Below are 22,676 nucleotides of genomic sequence, written 5' to 3'. Positions count from 1 at the left end.
TCTTCCCGGTCGACATTCCGTTGAAAGAAAATGAATGTCCAAGCGAATAGCCACTTCCACCCACCATCGGCCCAGCAGATGGCACATTATCTGCCATTTTTCTAAATCTCTAAATATTCGGTCGATTAAAGACTAAGATTAATTAAGACTTATTAAGAGAGTTTGACAAATGTGATCTACTACAGTTCACGTATTATCAAATCAATTATCCTTCAATTAATTAATTTAAAATTAAATAAATCATTTATATAAGATAAAATCTGAGTAATTCCAATCTTTAATATTATATTGGCCTATTTTATCCAACTCATCATTTCGCGTTAATTGTGATCGTAACCGAAATAATTATAAATGTAATAAATTAGTATCCAAGTGAGGACAGGGGTAGGGAGGCAGTTTATTCCATAGATTACTACAATTGAAGCTGAAGCTTTATTAATTTTAATAAATTAAGAATCGTGTTATTTAATTTTTTTTCTTGTAGTAAACGCTTTATAAATACCTACTTGAAAAATTAAATTTGATAATAAAATTACAAATAAGATCCTTTATAAAATACCAAACAAATCACGACATTATTAAACAAAAAGTTAAATTATTTATTTTATTCCAATGAACACGAATCGCAGCTCAGACAAACAAAGACAGCTTATTTTATTTACAGCATAAAGAGAGCTAAAATGCGCCATCTATTTAACATAACAGTTTAAATTAATTAGCGCTGAAATAAAAATCTAAAATGGAGCTCAATATAAAAACGAGATCTTCGCACGTGCGTACGACGACTGAAAAGTTAATATAATTTTGACTGAGAAGTGATCTGACATCATTTTTGGCCGTACACGAGCCTCTCCCTCTGGCTTCATTTATCATTGCATACCCACGCCGATACCCGCTTACTCATGTTTATTTATACAATGTAGGGATGGCTGAGTTGCATGCTGCATGTAACAGTTTCATCAATTGTGATCAGCCGTTACAATTTTGATGAAATATACACTTACAATTTGTTTTTTCCAAGAAAAAGCTTAGCGTTTTTTATTTAAAATTGTTTTAGTAGCTTGATTTGTTCATTAAAACTTAACGCTAGGGTAAACTTACGCTTACATCATTCAAAATAACCTAAAATGCTGGCTGCTGTTACCTTTTTTTGTACCAACAAACTAATGAACGTATTGTACCACAAATATGAAACTTTGAAGACTTTCTGCTACAATTTTGCTTTTTAACGAAAGTATGTGTCCTACATTTTTCTTGGCTAAACTTATTTTAAGTTATTTCAAGTTCCTACCTATAACTATTTGTTTTTTTTATTTTAAGCCCATGTTCTAAGTATATGGTTTTGTTAATTTGTAAATTATTTACAAATGTTTTTTTTTTTCAAAAAGTTTTATTCATTATACTTACTCGCCATAAATCTTTGTCTGTAATTATTTTTTTAATCAGAAAAATAATATTATGCTATTTAATAAAAATTACAGTTGAGAAGAATAGTATAGTATAGTATAGTATAGTATAGTATAGTATAGTATAGTATAGTATAGTATCTATACAGATGAAAAAAAGACCAAAAAAGGAAGATACAGCAAAAGAACGATAAATATAAAAATTTTTTGCTTAAAAAGCAACGATGGCAAGATAAGGTGAAAATTTTGAAGTACAACACCAAAAGCATTATAATGGAAGTTTAGGTAAAAAAACAAAAAATGCATGCATTTATTGTATTAAATAGCTTGGTCAATTTTGTATCAAGATATCGGGCTGTTTCCAAAGAGTATCTGTACTTGAATGGTAAAAGAAAATTGATATCTGCTTCGTCAAATCACTATCATTCTTTATTTCCTTTCAAGTGTATTTTTCCATGAAGAATTGTTTAGCGTTGACTTCCTGTAGCACACTGTTTCTGTTTCAAAAGTTTTCTTCATCTGCCATTATATTTATTGATAAAGTTTTAAGCCTTTTAGTTACTGTTGCTATGAAAGTACCTACCGCTATTTGTATTAAAAATGATGTCGATTTTTTCTTAATAAACTTAAAACGGAAGAAAAAGCAATTATACAAAAAATAGAAAAATTTAGCTACAAAGTAAACAATGTTGGAAATTCCGTTATTTTCTATATGTTTTATAACTGCATCTACGGCAGCCTTAACTTAAATTATAGTTTAGTAGTTTTACTATTAAAAAAATTAAAATTTACACACTACAATCAATAAAAGATTACAGGTGGCAAAATAAAAAAGTTGACATCTTGTAGGTTTCACTATGGAATTTCAATACTAAGAAATAGCATGTTTTGACGCAAAAGCAAATCTTTTTTACTCATCCAAAGCACCTAAAGATAACAAGAACCTATTTTTTCGTTTTTTCCAGCAAATTTATTCATTACAAAAAATCATGATGAAAAGGATACAAAATGAGTAGAACTCTTAACTAAAGTATCACCCAATTGACGGTGAATTTAAACTCAATTTTCCAGAGGTCAATATTATCACGCAATAAACCAGTGATCAACATTAAAAAAAGTATAGATTTGTTTTTTGGTCCTAAAATCCTAACGTCCTCGGCGGGGCTCCATTAATTCACTTATTATTGACAACTCCAGACTTCAGAGCAGAGGATAAGGTTTTTTGGATTACTTTTGACACTTTGTACTGGGCAAATCTGATTGATTCAGTTGTTACTAAAATATCCAGATTTGTCGGCATGTTCTGTAAGTTAAGAAATGTACTCAACAAACCACACCTCAATACAGTGTTATCCAGAGGGCTACGAAAATGGTAAGAACATGTTCTGGCATGTACTACGTGGATAAGTTAAATGATGTCTATTCCTGCGTGACATCTTCTATAGACAACCCCTTACTCGTGTTTTCACCGAACAAAGTTGTTTATTATTTATAATTTTATTTGACCAAATTTGACCATATTAACCAGAACCTACTAGACTTATTTTCGCATATTCAAGACGGTTATCAATCACGATATTCAAAAGCTTAAACATTCCCAATTTAGGTTATTTGTTTTAAGTGTTTACCACAAAGGATGTAGAAACCAAAGGTACCATAGCGTCTGGTCCAACTATACGGAATAGCTACCTTTGAAAACTTACATTATCTTGAATTAATTCACACTACCTAAGTTGCGCCATTGAGTAGTAATAAAGACTGCTACATAAATTCTTCAATAATATTAGACAGTTCTTAATGAGGTTAGCTTGAATAAGTTAACTGCACCATGACGAACGACTAGCTATCTCCCCGATTACACTTGATAGCACCGATGCAACCATGAGCTAAAAAACCCCAAAGAAAGAGAAGCAATGACGTCACACACCAATCATAACTGATGCAGAGGGACTTTAGCGGATGGTCATTACAGCCTAAAAATAGTGCAATGACGTAAGTGCTTCCAAGCAAACGTTCAGATCACACGCTTCATATGTGCAATTGAATGACTACAACTGGCACATAAATATCTTGCGGCAATGGCGAACGGAACATGTATTTATTATTCTCAAAATTCTTAAATACAACAACCATAAAAAAGAAATCATAATAATTTATTTGTTATATACAAATGGAATGATAAAAACAAATTTTGATGAAAAAATATAAATATTTAATCAAAACGTTGCTTCATCATTTGAACCATTAGATTCGTCACCATAATCCTCCCCATTGTCAAAATAATTTTCCACATAATCGTTCTCCTAAAAAATTAATAAAAAAAATAAAAATTAAAAAAAATCTAATCAGGTAGTAATATCTAAATACCTCTTCGGCATCCTCATCTTCCTCTCCCTCCTCTTCTTCTTCTTCGTCATCATCATCATCATCATCAGGTTTAGTTTTTTTAGATGGTGATTCGTCGTCTTCCTCATCACCTATCACCTCTTCATTTGATTCTAGTTTCTGAAAATTACAACAAACCATGGTTTGTAAGAAGGAAAAAAAATCTGGCTTAGTCAGAATTAGGCCAGTATATTATTAATCATCATATCATTGCAATATATATATTGATATGTATATAAAGAACTATGGTCTGATTATTAATCAAAATTTCAAACGGCTGGAGAAAAATTAGATCAAATAATAAAAATAAAGATTTCAACAAAAGAATATTTTGAATAGTGATTCTTATGCATAAAAAGAAAGTAGTATGAAATTGATATAATACATAACAACTCTGCAATAAAAACCAAATATGAAGAAATTAATTAAATATTATCATTTCACCCCAATAAAAGCTGAAAAAATAATTTTGTAAAAAAGTTCCAACGTAGAATAGTAAATGCATTCAATAAATTAAATGTTTATGCTAATATTTTGACGACTGTATTTATTATTTAAGTTGCATTAACTACTGCACAACTGCCAGAATCAGACATTTCAAGTTTCATAAAAATAATAGAATCATCATAACAACATATAGTGTTGCAGCATCAGTAACAAGTGTACAATACACAGCTAAAAATAAAAGTGAAGCGATACATTTTCACTCACACATATTCAAAACTTTTTCAATTGAAATTGCTTACAGTAAAAGTTTGACAGCATTGAAGATATTTACTGCATAAGCTATTCAACAGGCTACAAAAAACAAAATGTGAAGCACAAAATGGAACAAGACAAACGTTGAAAAAGGTGATAGGTCATGTATAATAACGTGCTAGCAGAAAATAATTTGTTTACTTGTAAAATGTCTACGACATCCACTTTTGAATGCCGATTGGCATTTTTTCTTTTTCCTTTTATACATTTTGTATGTAACTCTTTTGGCAACTGCGAGAAATCTAAGACAATAAAAAAAATTCATTTCTTATAACAAATCCTGACAATGAAAACCAAATAGATTAATGAGAAAACAATTGCATACCAGGCTGCCAGTCGGATGCATTTGAGGAGCTATATTTATCTGTGTATCTATCTATATCTTTCCTAGATGTTTCAATCTTTAGATAATATTGTGAATCTTTAAAATACTGCCTATGGTCTTGTTTTAATTTGAGAATGTAGTCATATTCAGGTTCTGTTCTAAGTGGTAAAGGAGTGAACGATAATTTCTGCAAATAGAAATTTATTTATTGCTAGCCATCACTAACAATTGCAACGCAGTGCAAAATGTGCCCAGCAAAGTAAAAAATAAAATATTAAAACTTTGATGTCTTGAAATGAAATTAATTAAAAATTCAGACTCATTAAGTTCCTATAATATTTCTAATATTTTTCTGTTTATTGACATATTAACACAACACACTTTAGAGACTTTAGAGGAATCAATGCACAAACAGCATAAATATACAATTATAAATTATACATACAAAATGTGCCAAACAACGCATAACGCATAAACCATGTGATATGAGGGGATCATTTTGTCATTACATTCGAACCAGGCAACTTAAGCATAGTGGCATTATGGTTACATGGCATTCCCACCACCCAGTTAATTAAAAATTATATAATTCAAAATTAAATCAACTCTTTTATAATAGTTATACTAACTATACTATAAAGTGATAAACTATACACATCATATTTATATTTTATTTTACTTTAATTTAATATTTACAGCTTACTGGGTAGTTCTGAGGTGGTGGCTGTGATGCAGAACTGGACAAGTTTTCGCCTTTGTTAGCTCTGAAGCCCACAAAGTTTTTTTTAGACGCTCTCCACGCCATATTTCTAAAATAAAATATAAAAGTAAATTAATAAATTAATTAATAATTAATTTTAGTGAAAATAAATAAAAATAAATAAAATTTAAAAAATAAATCGACAAATAGTGTGATTTAAAATAAATGAGAAATAACTTATAGTGAAACAAAATTTAAGAAGGCTTTACTCACATACGAACATTTTTTTAAATCAAAAACGATTAGTATGCCAAATTTTTATTTACCAGTGGAAAGTACACGCGGTAAGTAACGACGGGTCGATGGTCGCGAGCATGGATATAAATAAATGGTCATATTATCCTTGGTCGCGACCACATAATTAGAATATCTACGTTGAAAAATTGAAATGAAATTTAATAGCAATCAAGATAAAGTTAATCCACATATGTAAAAAGTAAATTAATTGAATTTACTTGTTTTTCGCTGTGAGAGCACAATCTATAGAATGAAACTATAATAAGAAAAAGGGTTTTTAACCGTATACTTAGAATACCTAATATACTTCAACAAGTTTCAACAAAATATATACTAAATTATGCCCATCATCATCTCCCTAGCTTCTCTCTGACTGGTTGCTTGGACAAAATTTGAATAAATTATTTTGGACCACCTTAGCTGCTAAACCTTCAACTTAATAACTGCGACTGCACGTGCACAGTATCGTCTTTCTGGGTATTCATCGACCTAAGCAACTTATGTCTGACCGTTTGTTTTTGGTCAGGCGTAAAACTCATTAATATTCATCCACAGCTTCTAGAACAACAGATTTCATGGTTCGTTTTGACAACTAGCCAGCCGCATATAATAAATTATTATCATTAGATTTTTATTTTTTTGAATTAGTGTTTTGATAATTTAATATTGATCATTAAATGTTCTATTTATTATTTTGTCGTTTTCGAAATTGTAAAGCTTACGTTTAAATAATTCATTTTTAACAAATTCTTTTATAATTTGCAAAACCAACTTGCACATGCCCATATTATTATTATTATTATTCTTATTATCATTACTCAAAGTACATAAAACCGGCACTCAGCATGCTAACGATCCAACAACAAAATGCAGAACTCCGCTACTCCGTTGCCAAGGGACAATTAAAGGTGATCAAAGACCAGATTCCCGTAGCTAGAATTGCTCACTGGTCGAAATTCACCGCAAACATCTCAGAAGTACTGTTCAAATTTGTTAGAAGTCTCATTCAACAACTCCCCACAAATGCAAATTTGTTCAGACGGGGCAAATCATCAACGCTGACTGTCCATTGTGTAAAGCGCGACAAACAAACAAACGTGTTCTGTCTAACTGCAGTTAGGTGGCAGCACTGAAAAGATTCACAACGCGTCACAACAAAATTTTAAACATAATTATAGAAAGGTTGAAAGCATGCGCGGGTCAAGAGGGTTCGATATATGCCGATGTGGATTATGATGGGATCCCTCCAGTGTCTTGTCTCTTCAAATCCCTACGTCCTGACATCGCAATACTTCGTGAAGACATAATAGAAATATTGGAGCTGACGGTCTGCCATGAATCCAACCTACTTAACTCAAAAGAATATACAAAATACTCAGAAAATCTCAAAAATAATATGCATGACAATTCATTACACCTGAAAACAATAGTTAATAGTTTTGAAATTTCAACATTGGGTTTTTGCAATTTTTTTAAATTTTTCATTTATTAATAACATTTGGTCAGATCAATTTTATAATAACCTTATTAACTCTGTAATACCGTCATCTTATACCATCTACTGTGAACGCAATAACATTTGAACTGTTCGTTTAAAACTAACTATATCTCGTTGTACTCGTTTATTTCAAATGATGAGCATCGTAGAATACTATTATATTTAATTTTATTTTATTTTATTAGATTTTAATTAGACTTTTATCTCATTTTACTATATTTCATGTTTTTGTGGAAATAAAAGAGAGTTCACATTATTATTATTGGTGTGTTTGTAAGCGCCCTTTAAAAAGATCTCATAGGCGCTTACGATTATTGTAATGCATTGCGTTGCACTTTACTAAGGCAATGCAATGAATAGAGAGAAAAACATTAGCACGGGTAAGCATGGACAAAGAGATGGTGTTTCAACCGCGTGCTGGCGGATATGTAACCGACCGTAAAAGTTATTGTTAGAACTTGGCTTTTGGTCGAAGAAATTTCTCCGTAATGGGTCCTGCTGTCTGGAATGGTTTGCCTAGGGACCATGTCGTTGAATCAGTTGGTCACAAATATTTTTCAGGATGTCAATCAAAACTTTACCAAACTTACCACGCGACTGTTTTTGGATGTGGTCTACCAGTCGGTAGTTGGATGATTTTTGAAAAAATGATTTAACAAAAGTATCATTTTCGTTGATTACCATAATTTTTGGAGTCATTGAATGGACACATGTGATTAACATATTTCCAATCCGACCAACAAATGAATTCCTCCTAGCTGCTGCTGAGGGCGGCAACTTCAACGATCCCAGACACTCTGCACTTTACTTTTCCACCGTGTCTGACTAAAGTTTCATCCTGCCTCAACTTACTTTTTCACCGTGTCAGACTAAAGTTCCATCTTGTCTCAACTTATAGCAAACATGGCATCGGGCGAGGTCCGACGATTAACACACAAAACCTTGGTTTGACATTCCGACGACAATAAATTGAGTGACAAAATACGTTTGTTCATCTAGTTAATTTACATAAACAATCTATGTGATATATGACAAATAAATATGCCTACAAGAGGGCGTTTAGGTTCAATTAATATATCTGATAAATACTTAGGAAATAATTTAGATTGAGACTTATACAAAAATGTACAAATTTTAAAAATTATTCTATATTACTAAGCTTATTATTACTATCATTCTTGTTAATATTATTACTAAACTAATATTATTATTACTGTTGTTGTTACCACTATTATTATTATTTGTACTATTATTATTACTAATATTATTCATTATTGTAATAATTATTATTATTACTATTATTAATAATGTAGCGATACAGAGTACGCATTTATTTAATATTAGTAAATGTAGAATACATTGTGTGCCTACAACCAAAATCATAAAAACCAAATATTTAAATAAAAACTATGAAAATTAGTTAGACAATAAAAATTAAGTTAATACTTGTTAAAAAAATGATTTCTATAAAATTAACAAAGGATTAAATTAAAAAAAATTAAGAAAGCCTGAGAACCAGAATCGTCCAGCCTATGCGAAAACAAAAACGTATGTATATGTGTGTGTGTGTGTGTTTGCGCTTGTGTATTAAGTGTACTTCGATACTATTGATGTGTGTGTGCGCGCACGGTGTTTCAAAAGATTTGAAAGTTTAACACGCCCACATTTGACGTAATTTGAAAACAAATTTAAATTTTGCAGAGACGCTGTTTGTTAGCCGTTTAAACAATGCTTCTTCCTATCGAAACAATTTTCATAATTATTCTAAGTAATGTATTTTATATTTTTCAAATTGTTTTTCAAAGTTACTATTTTCTCTCGGCGCACAATGTATTTATTTTTAGTGGTTAATCTATAAGATTTCAACTTTGCATGTAATTTTGCGATTCCAACTGCTCTTCAACCTTTTTAATAAAAACCCACAGCATTTATTAAACTTCCTCTATTAAACTAATAAATATTTGATATATTAAGCTTAACAGGATATTTTTTTCTATAGAATCATCTTACTCAAGTAGAAGTAGTAACATGAACGAGGAACTGCAAGAAGCAGTTTTTGAAGAAGTTTTCCAATCACCTCCATCAGGTAATGTTGTTGAAAAACAAAATGCAGCAAAACACCTGCAGCCGGCTCCGTTGATGAAGATTGGACTCGGTCGTGACAAATATATGCAAGTGGTTGAATTAGATTTGGACGCAAAACCGGAAGAAGTCGGTGAAAAAAATAGAATGTTATATTCGTGCAAGCACAACAATCCTTGCCAAGGTTATCACCTTGAAAGAACTTACTATGCAGCCTATAGGCCAGCTCTGTTTATACTCTGTTACAAATATGACTACTGCATTGAACTCTCCTGTCCGATGCATTTCTACTGGAACAGTTCCCTGGCAACATGCGTCGATGCAGAAGGTTGGTTTGAAATTTTGAATCGATGAAGTTTGGAAAATTAAAAATTTTTTTTTCATGGAAACAGAAATTCAGGAAGTGCCTGATTACAAAGTAAGCGAGGAGGCTAAGGAACTTACTTCCATCAGAACAAGGTTTTATTAAATCACATTTTGTTTCACTCCAGTACATGCTTCATAAACAGTTTTTATATTTTGTACGGAGACGCGCCATAAATAGCTTATTTAAATGTTAAATTAAATTTATAAAATTTAAAAAATAATAATATTTCCACATAACACTTTATGAACTGGTGAATGGGAAGATACGACATGAACAAGTACGACTGCGCATCCAACTATCCGTGCAAGCATGATACATTTTTCAGTCCCAAGTCTGTTTATAGACATATCGACCCAACCAAATTTATATATTGCATCTTTTGGTCATGTGAAGAAGTCGAATGTCCAGAGGAAATGTTTTGGTTCCAGGATATACACAGGTTCCATCAATTTTTTTTGCAATTCGTAATTTTTTTGAAATTTTGGTACCATTGCTTTGCATGGTTTGTTGATACGGACAGATCGCGGTGACAAACAGCAATGCTAATGCATACAAAACTAATTTCAAACTAAATTTTTTACCTAACAAGTCGTAGAACGCCGTTTAACAATCAACCAACCAATCAATCAACCGAATCAGCTAGCTATCAACATGCAAAATAACAAAATCAAATTATTTTTAAATTGTGTGTATATGCAATATAATAAAGTTCTACAATATTTGCTCACGCGAAAAGACGACGATTTTTTGTATTTCGAACACGCACTTGATAACAAAATGCGTGGATGACTTGCATGGAATAATTTATTTTGAAGCTACAATGCTTAGAAACACATTCATAACAATTCATATTGCTACGAATCTGATAAGAAACACATTCATAACAATTCATATTGCTACGAATCTGATAAGAAACACATTCATAACAATTCATAATGCTACGAAGCTGATAAAATGTTTATGCAAAACATTTTTTGCTTTATTAAAGTTTGTTGCATAATAAATGTTTAATGTTTTTAAAATTAGAAACTTACATTAAAGAGTTATTAAAATTGAATTAAAAGATGTTTAATAGCGGTAGACTACGAGAAGTTGAAAGGATTTTTGAACGTGGTGGAAGAGAAAGAAAACCACACTGAACACATCCATGAAATGAAATTCGGATTCTACAATAAGACAATCGACGTGGATTTCAACACTAGCTACACGCACGAAGATAACAGCACACATTCCGCAACGAGTTTAAATTCGAGGAGAAAAAAGAGGAAAAAGAGAACAAGGAAACAGACGGGATCGCTTCTGCCACTTCAAACATTTCCGACAACATTTCATGAAAGTGCCACAAGCTGGGGCTGGGGCTCTTCAGCACATGTTCAACATTCAACGAGGCTAACTTCTAACAAGCAGACAACTGTCGAGAAACCTCCTACATCGACATTTCAAAAAGGGTACAGATCCAAAAGAAGGAAAGCAACACAACTTGAAAATTCAACAACAATAAAAACAACTATTCGTGTAATATAACACATGAATAATGTGCTTGGAAGAAAAAAACTACCAATTCATCCCTCTATTTATTCATCCATTTATTTGTTCTTCTATTTATTCATTTAACTTTTCATTCATTCATTCATTCATTCATTCATTCATTCATTCATTCATTCATTCATTCATTCATTCATTCATTCATTCATTCATTCATTCATTCATTCATTCATTCATTCATTCATTCATTCATTCATTCATTCATTCATTCATTCATTCATTCATTCATTCATTCATTCATTCATTCATTCATTCATTCATTCATTCATCCATTGATAGCAAAAAAAGAAAAACTATTAAAACTTAATATGTGTGAAAAGAACGAAAACTTCAATGAACAAAGTATAATTTTAAAGTAAAGGAGTGGAGTGTAAAGAAAGAAGAAAATGTTGTTACGTTCATAAGATCGTTATTGTTTTAAAACAATGGGCAATTATTTCAATGGTTTGATATCACTTCGGCCGTTCTGTGTTGTCGTTGAATAGTTCGCTCCGTCCACCGGTTAATAAGCTAAGACTCAAGTTTCATAACACTTGCTTCGAGACGCAAAAATACTGACGCATCACAATTTAATTCATGATGATTGTCTAAGCCAGCGTGGGTAATGAAATATTATGTTCAGCAACTGGATGTTAAATGAAGTGCGTTCAGTGGGACTGCTGCAGACGTTTCTTTTTTTATTATGTATAATGCAGCTACGTCACAAACAGAGCAGCTTACATATTATTCTGTACGTGTATAAAAAATTTTGTGTCACAAAGTTTGTACACTATCCACACCACACGACGCACATACACATTATGTATGCACGCCAAACACTGCAACATACGCGTATGATGGTTTTTAGTTGTGGACAGACAGTATTCGAACCATACCATTGCGTAATAGCAGCGCGAGATATGGCACTTCTACCGACTGAGCAAACTCGGTGACCGTCGAAAAATTTAATTCTCTTAATGCCGAGGTCATTGAAACTGATTTTAAACCTATTCTACAGAGAACCCTGGCTCGACATTCTGTCGACAATGAATTGAGTGACAAAATACGTTTGTTTATATAGTTAATTTATTTAAACTATTTATGTGATATATGACAAATAAATATGCCTAAATAATAGTAGTTATAAGCTATTTCTACCAGCTTTCAGATAATTCGTTATTCATTTGCATAAATTAATCGGCAGAATGCATCAATTTGTTAAGAATTGCTGAGAATTGTAAAAAAATTAGATTTTTCACAAGATGGTTTGTGATAATTAAAATTGTTCAACAAATCATGAGCATTATGCACCACATTACACACGCTCCTTCGCTACACCACTGATGCTGAGGAATATTTTATATTTTTTAAATAGTAGTAAGAAAAGAAAAAATCCATATTGATTTTCCAAAATGTAGCGTTATATGCTAATCTTTAAAGTGCGATTTTTCAAAAATTTGAGCTCGTAAAAAAAATGCCATATTTGAAATCAGGGCACCGAACTTGTAAAAAACCAACTCAGAATATCTTGGTACCAAGATGGTTGGTGCATTTTCAGCTTAAAATAATTCACACCATGCTATGCAAAGGAAATTCTTCAACATAATAGGATCATCTTAAGGAAGAAACGAGTGCCAAGATTATTATCGCTCACACCGGTTATTAATTTTTTAATCATTCAAATCATTAGAACTACTTCACATTTAAAAATCTCACTAATTGGGAGATTATATAAAATAAAGCTTGCTTTGAAACGTATCATCCACTGCGACCACGTTCAATTGAACAGCTTCGTGAGAGCTCACCATTCATTGGCTTTTCGTGCTATACAACTTATTAAATGTTTGACTGCATAGTTCTTTCATATATATCAAGTCATGAACCATTTACAAACATCGCTCAATCGCGTTACAGCCTGACTTAAGAATGAACGAATATACAATTGTTTGAAAAATACATTTGCGATTCAAATTGTTGAAATATTTCACGGTGAGGCAACGCTAATACAACGACGGCAAAGTCAAAACAGCTCTCAATTTGATCCACACTCATATATAAATTTAAATATAAATACACGTATGTATATACAATATATACAATCGCGAGCGCAGAAGTGTTTTATGATTTAAAGTTCTTTTTACATATTGAAAATCTCGCCATAATTACTTGAAATTTTAAAGAAAACGTTCAAATAAGCTCACTTCAGGTGGTGATATCCCAATACTGTGCGTAGTAACGCCTGTAGGTGGCCAGCATAATCAAATTAGATATTCAAGAATTAATTAATTAACGAAATATAACTCTTATTTGTAATTTCTACAAAAGAGGTTCTACTAAAATTAGTTTAAAATAAATTCATGTAAGACGTTTATGCAATGGATAGACGAACAAGCTTGACGAACAAAGGTCTTAATTGCATTAAAAACAACAGTTTAGAGGGCGAAGACATAGAAACAAGTTTAAACAACAGCGGAAATTACTCCATTATCAAAAGTAACAACTTATCCACAGAAAACATCGAAGATGGAAGCTATTTGGAGGGTTATACATCAGTTGTTAGCACTAGGATGAAAAGACTGGAAAAGATATTCGAAAATCTAACAAATCGGAAGGAATCATTAAAAAACGAGATCAACGTCCTAAAAACAAATATAACCAAGGTATTTTAAAACTATTTATCATCATGTTGCTCTCTTTTTTACGTGGTTTAAACGTTTTTAGGTAGCGGAAAAGATGCACTCAAAGATCGATCAAGACTGTTCCGATTTGCTCGAAAAAACAGATACGTACTATAAAAACGAAGAGCAGAAATTGGACAAGTTACAATCTCAGTTGATGGAAAGCATGAAAGCCGCGGAGGAATTCAATAACTTTGTCCAGCAAGTCAAACAGTCATGTTCCGTTGAAGAACAAAACGAGCAGCAGAGTGAGATAAAAAGCAGACAACAACAACTTGATTCAGTGAAGCATGATGTTGCTTTCGGCTCAATCAAGTTTTTCAGTAATAATGACGTTCTCGGCAATATTATTGGAAAAGTCAAAATCAACGATACAGGTTTTTACTATCATTTCTAACCCGATTTAACTGTTAAATACGAATAATTTTTTAAAAGTTGAAAATTACTTAATTCGTTTTCTCGGCTAAACATTTATCAACTGTATACGTATTCAAGACACTTCAGATCCATACGCTGATCAGCCAAAAGAAATTGGTTTGATTGAAGGCAACCAAATGGTAGCAGGAGTTACAATGTTGAACGAACGAATATATATCATCAGAGAATTGCTGCCAAATGTTGAGGTTTATATGGCGGCTGATCTATCCAGATACAAAATGCTCAAACTGGAAGGTAATTTATTACTATTAATAAGTTGTGTATATTTTTTTATCAACGAGTTAAACTCTCACAGGACTCAGAAAACCTTCAGACATAACTGGTGATGTTATCTCAGGTCATGTATATATAAGCGATGCCGTTGGCTCCATCTACAAGTTGCAACCAGACGAAAACGTCCTCACAAAACTTCCAGTTGACGGTAAGTTATTTAGTGCCAAGTATAAAAAATTCATTCACTAATGCGACATTATTTAAATTAATTATATTTAATTAATTATAATAAATTGAACTCATTCCGCCAAAGTGTTTACGACGTATAAAAATGTTATTTCATGCAGTATCCGGAGAGCCTCAAGGAATCTTCGTACTACCAGCAGAAGCTGCGAATGCAGGCAATCTTTTGGTCACTTGCTACGACTCGAGACAGCTGAAGGAATTTACACCGGCCGGACAACTGGTTAAATCAATACGCTTTCAACAGGACGTGTTGAGTCCTTGGCATGTTGTGCCTAGTTTGAGAGCTGGATGGTTAGGCGGAGGAGATGGACTCGTGGTGAAGAAGTACGCACTGTGCCACGGCTGGGAAGGAGGTAAACAGCACAGAGTATGCTTGATCGACGACAGTGGCAGAAATCTAAAAACGCACGGTGCTTCGAACGGATCGGGTGCAGCCAAATTAGACGTTCCCTCAAGGATGGCCGTTGATCCGTATGGTTATATTTTTGTGGCAGATCGGAACAACGATCGAATCGTTCTTTTGAGTCCTAATTTGGTGTACGTGCGGGACATCATCAGCAGATCCTACGGAGCCAGACAACCACGCCGTGTGCACTTGGATTCGCTCAACGGAAAGTTGTACGTTGGTTTGGTAGATGGATCTGTCAGAATTTTTCAACTTTCTGACTATCAAAACGGCACATAATTATCACGAGTTAATAAATGTAAACACAACTATATGAATTACTTAATTATATTTTGCAAGGACTAAGCATTATTTATTTTAAATTAAGAGAACGATATCCTGGCACAAATTATTACTAAGTATTTGTTATATGACACATTTTCAAGATGTTCATCTCAAAAATATATAAAACTTGCTTTGAGGAGAGAAAGAATTTTCACGAGCAAAAAAATAATTCACACACATACATGCACGCACATACATTCAAAATCTAGATGAAGTAAAGATTTTCTTAACAGAAAGTTAATGCATTAAGTTGAATATCGTTGTAAATATGAGCGAGCAGAATGAAATAATCCACGCAATCAAATGGAGAAAAACTTAAAGCATTAATAGAAAGATCATCTCTTTTAAAAAAAAGTTTGATACATAAAGTTATTGCTGGATTTTAAACTAATAACAAAATGAAGATAAACATCAAACCCAAACCACGCACTAATCTCGAAGAACAAGACCAACTGCGCCAGCAAAACATTGACCAGACAAAAGCGAATTCATAATTATCAACGAGTTTTTCATTTATAACACGGACATAAGAGTCTTGGAAAAACGTTTTTGGATAGAAAATTAAATTTTTCTTCTATAAAAATCTCAATTTTAAACTATTATTATTTTATTATTATCAAATATAATTCTGTATGAAATAAGAAAACTTGGATAATCCAAAATGATAATTCAATATGAAAATAAGAAAAAGACGTAAAACTTTTCTTTAAAAAAAAACATAAAAAATGGTTGTAATAAATGATGAATTTCGATACCATACAAATATGACTTGTAAACGCAACACGCAAGTTCAAAGAAACGTACACACGCAGAGACGTACACACGCACAGACGTACACACGCACAGACACAAAACAAACAAATAGCAAAGGCAGAAATAAAAAAGTATCATGTAGTTTATGAGAAAAATAATAATTTCTTCAGATAAATGTAACAACAGATTCAATGCAAACGATAGCGAACAAAAATTTCTCTCACTGGCGCCATAAAAAGGATGGATAGTCAGCTTGAAGCTTACGTGAAACACTTCATTCAATATAAGGCAATTACAAGTTATTTTGCCGTGTGAATCAGTGCATCGTGTTATTATAGGCACTAAATTGTTTATAACACAATTATTAATTCATTAAATAAATTAATCGCGATAAATAAACTTCAACCAAACAAATAAATAGTAATAATAACAATTGAAGTCCCTAGATTTCATGAAAAATTGAAATTAATTACTCTATTGAGTTTTCGTACATTGACATTTCAACCAAACGACGAAACCATTGAATATCAGCATATAAATAATAAATTGATCAGCGGAGAAATTCAGCGAAATAAAGCAATGATTAACGAGTTGTTGACTTGTCTTCCGAAATATTTCTAAAGTAATTCCATGTGAATAAAATAAAAGTTTTTGACTGCAAAGTAAAAAAATAATAATTAAATGCTACCAATAAAACATTTTAATCATCTCTAAAACATTTTCCTGCTGCTCATCAAATATAAGCTCGATCATTTATTGGAGCGAATCTTTATAAGGTCAATCGGCCAGCAAATCATCCAACAAATCAATCAATCAACCAACAACTGACCGACCAATCAACCAACCAATCGAAGAATCAACCAAATGTCAATTACTCAATCAGCCAGTCAATTAAAACTACAGTCATAAAACAATAACATTCAAAACATGAACGTAATCAACATTCAATCAACTCACCAGAAAAACACACAGAGCAATCATTCAAAGAGCCAGCAACCGGTCCTTCTTCACTATGCCGATCACTAAGCTTAGACGAACTTTTTCAAAAAATCAGTGAAAAAATTAATCACAAAACCAACCAATCACCAAACCAACCAATCACAAAACCAATCATCATTCACCAAGTCAATCCACTTAACAGGCAATCTAAAAGAAAACATTATTTACAAACAAAAAAAATCTAATGGAATCAGATGGCAATGAGATGATGATAGTAAGCGTAAAAATTAATAGAAATTTAATATTACATTACTATAGAAAATAATTTAACGCATAAAAATATAATTAACAAGTTGAAATATATCACAAGTTCGAAGTTTTATTTTTTGTTCTGCCGCTACTCCTGCCCCCTCTGCCACCCCCTCTGACGGCGGGCTCGCCACTGGGACCTGCTCGTAGGACGTCATGGTGGCTCGCGGAAATGGATGATATACCCATCTTCATCTGATCCTAGTGGTATTATTCAGCAGTGTGTCAGTTCAGTCCATATTCTAAAGTTGCAAGCTCTCAACATTTTATGAGGCAATTCAGCAAACCATGCGTAATTTTATGATTTAACAAAGTCGTAATTTAATAGCAGGCAAGCAAAAGTTTCAATCTACAAGTTTAAATAAGAAATGCAGAGAAATTGAAATAAACACACGCCCCAAAGACAACACACAATATCTTCACAAGCATTTACACTCCACGCACGCACGCACACACACACACACACACGCACACACACACCTGCTGTCTTTTCCTCCTCCGCTTTAGTGACAACTGTCGAGCCTTCTTCAGCTTCGGATTGCTGCTTGGCGTGTGGACGGCACAAACCTGTCGTCCATTTAATACAGTTGCACTTTTTAATACAAAAATGAATGTACATTAACATGTATGAACATTCTTAACGCTGTGGCGTGAGTAGACGTATGCTGTGTGTTATACATTTCGAAAACAAAAAGTGGTTAAAGTTAAAAAAATGAAATGGATCTTTAATAAAGAAAGCAGGTTGCGAGAAAAAAAAGTTTATTACTCTAGTTTTAAATTGATTGGACTTCTCGGTTTTAAATTTATTGTAACCTATAAATGGATAAAATGTGAACGAATATATATCTCTCCTCAATCATAGAGATACGTTCTATCGTATTTATAGGCGCCGATGCATTCCATTACAATCATAAGCAATGATACTTTTCTATCGTAATCATGAGAAATATTTTCTATCATAATCATAGGCAATGATACTTTCAATCATAATCCCGAATGGTTGAGAATTGAAATTTAGACAGGGATTGTTTGAATAGTATTTACATTAGCAGATAACACGACAACAAACACTACGACGACAACAAATACTACGATGATAACAAACAACGCGATGATAACAAACAACAAGATGATAAAAAACAACAAGATGATAACAAACAACAAGATGATAAAAAACAACAAGATGATAACAAACAACAAGATGATAACAAACAACAAGATGATAACAAACAACAAGATGATAACAAACAAGATGATAAAAAACAACAAGATGATAACAAACAACAAGATGATAACAAACAACAAGATGATAAAAAACAACAAGATGATAACAAACAACAAGATGATAACAAACAACAAGATGATAACAAACAACAAGATGATAACAAACAACAAGATGATAAAAAACAACAAGATGATAACAAACAACAAGATGATAACAAACAACAAGATGATAACAAACAACAAGATGATAACAAACAACAAGATGATAGCAAACAACAAGATGATAAAAAACAACAAGATGATAACAAACAACAGGATGATAAAAAACAACAAGATGATAAAAAACAACAAAATGACAAAAACAAAATGACGAAAAGGAACCTTGATGAAGAGTGCCATGAGAACAATCACACCCACTCCCGACAGCAGCACCACCCACCAATACTCCTGCACGTAATTTTTTAAAATTTCGAAACAAATTTTCAAGAAATAACAACAATACATGGAGGACATTTAACTGTAATATTCAGCAGTGCCAGACATTTATGATGTTGGGACTGCCCGTTGCACGCGAGTAGCATGAAGAATAATGATGAGATAAAGATTAAAGAAGAATATCAGTAGATGAATTTGTAATTTGTTGGTGATCCCATGTTCAACGTTTGATGAAAGATTTGATGGAAATGGTGCAAGGTGAATAGGAGTGGAATGTTTAATTTAAAAACTGTGGTAATAAAATAAGATAGTTAAAAAATGGAAGTATAAATCTGAGGTGACATATGCTCTATATAACTGGCGAAGAAAAAATGTTGGAGAAGAAATAACGCGTCTTGAACACGTTTGCAATCCTTAAGAAATGAACGGAGGAAAACGAGGCAACTTATAACAGTAACTTGTTAGAAATTCTTAAACGGATCGCCTGATTTTAGTCAATAAATAACCACATGTAGCCACATAAGTATATAAGGAAGAAACTTAACAGAGGCCGAACGCTGGAATGAAAAAATATAAAATTTTCCAACATGAGTGCGACGTTGATAAGAAATAATAAACAAGTCGTGTGGAGTGGAAAAGCTGAGAATGAATGACAGAATTAAAGAAAGCCAACATAGATATGAAAATGTGGGAGAAGACGATTATTAACATTATCAGACTACATTTCATAACTAAAGGTGACAGCCAATCAGTAACAGACGATGGATACACCATGAAGACGAACATTGCCACCGACCACAGCACAACAAACATCAAACACGGACAACAAAGAACTTACAGTGACCCACTGCCTGATGTCGTTGATGGTCTTCTCGTTGAGCAGCAGGTTCTTGAGTTGCAGGAGGGGCCCGTCCTCGTTGACGGGTCTGCATTTGTAGAAGACATCACAATACCCCTTGTAGTTCTCACACGGCGTTCCTGATGTTGCACCATGTTAGTAAATTGTTCGTTTCATAACTCTAATGGATTAACATGAAAGGCAAATATAAAATTATTCCCGCACTGAACAAACGGAGTTACTTAGATTTCATTAAGTTAGAGAAAGGAACATGAACTACCATTTTTAGCCGTTTTTTCGACAAGCAAATAACTTGCAACTGCTTGTGAAATAAATTTACTCAAGTTCAATCGTATCTAACAGATTACATTTGACTGAATGAATTGTTTCAGATCTAGCATGTACTTTATTATTGTACAAAGTCCATTCCATCCATCCTTTCTTTCAAATTTTCGTTATTCATAATGAGTTCTTAAACTTTAAAAGACAAACTTATAAAGCTGATGTTAAAAAACTGTACAATCCGGGTAAAAATTCCAACAGATTGTTCAATCAACCAATCAGACAGCCAGCGAGCCACCCAGCCAGCTTGCTAGTCAATTAATGAATAAATAACAAACAAGCAAACAAACAGACAGACAGACAGACAAACAAACAAACAAACCAGCAGGCAGTCTAATGCCGAAAACTGAAGATTTGGATGAGACGCCGGTGACGAGGTCGCTGAGTTGTTTGTTGGCAGGTTGTGAAAGTTGGTCCTTGTTGCCTGTGCTGATGCAAGAGTTCGTTTGAGGATCTGCTCAGTTCAGTTGACATTTTAGTTCGTTAAAAATTGTTCAACATTAATTAAGTTCGTTGAAAATAAATTAAACTGAATAAAAAAAAATCGTTTTTAATCATTCTATCGTTTTTATAATTAAAATTCAATCTTCTTTGAAGCATTCAGTCAACATGAACGATCGACTCCTTCGCTGACTCAACAACATCAAACACTCCGACTAGTTCAAGTGAATACAAATACAAATTAAAACGATAACTATGAATTCTAAAATCAAGACTGAAAGTACAACATTTAAAAACAAACAAACAAACGAAAATGAATGAAGCCCTCATTACTTAAGCAAGACACAAAACAGAGCAGGCCTCTGTCAAATGACTTGTCGCCAGGTGGGGCCTGTGAGGAACACTCCGACCAATGAATTTTGTTGCATATCGACTGAGAGCACTCCTTCGTAAATTTCCATTGATAATAATATTAAACATATTGTTATGTACCAAGCAGGCAAGCAAACAGCTGATAGAGAAATATAATTACGAGTTCCAGCTCCTTCAAAGAGTTAGTAATGACTTTAATTGCGTTGATCGCTCATATCACAGTTCAGTTTAACAAATATTTTCAATTTTTTATTATATGTGTACGATTTAAAACAATTTAAACGTTACACACGTTAAACGTTAAACATTTAATTTACACACACACACACACACACACACACACACACACACACACACACACACACACACACAAATAAATATTCTAATTAAAAACAAACACACACCAACACACACGCACGCACATGCATTGTAGTTATCATACTCAAATCCAAAGAGATCACTAATTAATTATAAGAGCCAAGGTGCGTTGTTTCACTTGTGCGCATATCAACAGATCAATGAATCAATAAATTGATAAACAAACTAACCAACCGACTGACCAGCCAACCAGCCAGCCAGCCAGCCAGTCAGTCGGTCGGTCGGTCGGTCAGTCGGTCAGTCAGTCAGTCAGCCAGTAAACCAACCAGCCAGTCAGCCAATCAGTCAGTCAACCAGCCAAGAATTAACCAACCAAATCAACCATCCAACCAACCAACCAACCAACCAACCAACCAAACAACCGGCCAACCAAACAACCGGCCAACCGACCGACCAACCAACCAACCAACCAACCAAACAACCAACCAACCAACCAACCAACCAACCAACCAACCAACCAACCAACCAACCAACCAACCAACCAACCAACCAACCAACCAACCAACCAACCAACCAACCAACCAACCAACCAAACAAACAAACAAACAAACAAACAGTTAACACCAAGAAACAACAGACCCCTTTGAAGCAGATGCGAGTATTTTCATTGCATTCTGAACCATCGGGCTTGTAAGGTGGCTGGGGACATTTGGCTTGCCTCCCAGTAAATAACCTCAGGTTAAGGATCATGCAGGATTGTTTTTATTATTTTGAAAAAAATTTCATTAAATTAAAATTTTGAAATTTTTAATGCACTCAAGAAACAAAGGATATTCACAAAAGGCTTGTTCGGTGCAATCTGTTGACTGTTTGCAGGACACATTCCTGGCTTGCTCGATGAAGCTGCACGTATCGGCGTTACAACATGGTCCCTCTGATTTGCTGGTCAATTTAAATGTTATAATAAATTAAGTTATGCTCATATTACAAGCTCTAAAAAAAAGAAATTAATTAGTAAATGTAATTCATTTGATACTTATCAGAACTGAAGATGGTG

At 33.0% G+C, this 22,676-nt stretch overlaps 5 protein-coding genes across 5 annotated transcripts in view; 3 read left to right on the top strand and 2 right to left on the bottom strand.

The window, feature by feature from the left end:
* Window positions 1-3,622: 3,622 nt before the first annotated feature.
* Window positions 3,623-5,680, bottom strand: HELRODRAFT_171655 (hypothetical protein; the record flags this gene model as incomplete). The annotated part of the gene is made up of 5 exons (XM_009018359.1): window positions 3,623-3,709; window positions 3,774-3,911; window positions 4,692-4,792; window positions 4,876-5,062; window positions 5,579-5,680. 5 exons carry the CDS (start codon window positions 5,678-5,680, stop codon window positions 3,623-3,625), a joined length of 615 nt encoding a protein of 204 aa, XP_009016607.1.
* Window positions 5,681-9,398: 3,718 nt separating this feature from the next.
* HELRODRAFT_171654 (hypothetical protein) lies at window positions 9,399-9,921 on the top strand (the record flags this gene model as incomplete). Its single annotated transcript, XM_009018358.1, has 2 exons — window positions 9,399-9,780; window positions 9,845-9,921. 2 exons carry the CDS (start codon window positions 9,399-9,401, stop codon window positions 9,919-9,921), a joined length of 459 nt encoding a protein of 152 aa, XP_009016606.1.
* Window positions 9,922-10,088: 167 nt separating this feature from the next.
* HELRODRAFT_171653 (hypothetical protein) lies at window positions 10,089-11,343 on the top strand (the record flags this gene model as incomplete). Its single annotated transcript, XM_009018357.1, has 2 exons — window positions 10,089-10,258; window positions 10,884-11,343. The coding sequence occupies 2 exons, from the start codon at window positions 10,089-10,091 to the stop codon at window positions 11,341-11,343; spliced, it is 630 nt and encodes a 209-aa protein (XP_009016605.1).
* Window positions 11,344-13,451: 2,108 nt separating this feature from the next.
* Window positions 13,452-16,013, top strand: HELRODRAFT_191437 (hypothetical protein). Its single transcript, XM_009018356.1, has 5 exons — window positions 13,452-14,003; window positions 14,065-14,398; window positions 14,517-14,693; window positions 14,755-14,880; window positions 15,020-16,013. The coding sequence occupies exons 1-5, from the start codon at window positions 13,719-13,721 to the stop codon at window positions 15,601-15,603; spliced, it is 1,506 nt and encodes a 501-aa protein (XP_009016604.1). The 5' UTR covers window positions 13,452-13,718; the 3' UTR covers window positions 15,604-16,013.
* Window positions 16,014-17,703: 1,690 nt separating this feature from the next.
* Window positions 17,704-22,676, bottom strand: part of HELRODRAFT_191436 (hypothetical protein) — a gene marked incomplete at both ends in the record, with an annotated part of 11,492 nt that continues 6,519 nt past the window's right edge. Inside the window, 7 exons of the mRNA XM_009018355.1 lie at window positions 17,704-17,850; window positions 18,130-18,216; window positions 19,255-19,320; window positions 20,147-20,286; window positions 21,263-21,374; window positions 22,259-22,352; window positions 22,436-22,553. Of these exons, the coding sequence (XP_009016603.1) occupies window positions 17,704-17,850; window positions 18,130-18,216; window positions 19,255-19,320; window positions 20,147-20,286; window positions 21,263-21,374; window positions 22,259-22,352; window positions 22,436-22,553 (764 nt within the window). The remainder of the gene's footprint in view (window positions 17,851-18,129; window positions 18,217-19,254; window positions 19,321-20,146; window positions 20,287-21,262; window positions 21,375-22,258; window positions 22,353-22,435; window positions 22,554-22,676) is intronic.

The sequence above is a fragment of the Helobdella robusta genome (assembly GCF_000326865.2).
Source record: "Helobdella robusta unplaced genomic scaffold HELROscaffold_21, whole genome shotgun sequence".
Taxonomy (NCBI): domain Eukaryota; kingdom Metazoa; phylum Annelida; class Clitellata; order Rhynchobdellida; family Glossiphoniidae; genus Helobdella; species Helobdella robusta.
Note: the sequence above shows the minus strand (reverse complement) of the source record. Positions and strands in the feature narration are given on the sequence as shown.

Excerpts from the sequence above, each read along its gene's own strand:
- HELRODRAFT_191437 (XM_009018356.1), top strand. The coding sequence starts at position 13,719 with ATGGATAGACGAACAAGCTTGACGAACAAAGGTCTTAATTGCATTAAA. Across the intron at positions 14,694-14,754 it reads CAAAATGCTCAAACTGGAAG|GACTCAGAAAACCTTCAGAC; the intron begins GTAATTTATTAC and ends AAACTCTCACAG. Across the intron at positions 14,881-15,019 it reads CACAAAACTTCCAGTTGACG|TATCCGGAGAGCCTCAAGGA; the intron begins GTAAGTTATTTA and ends TATTTCATGCAG.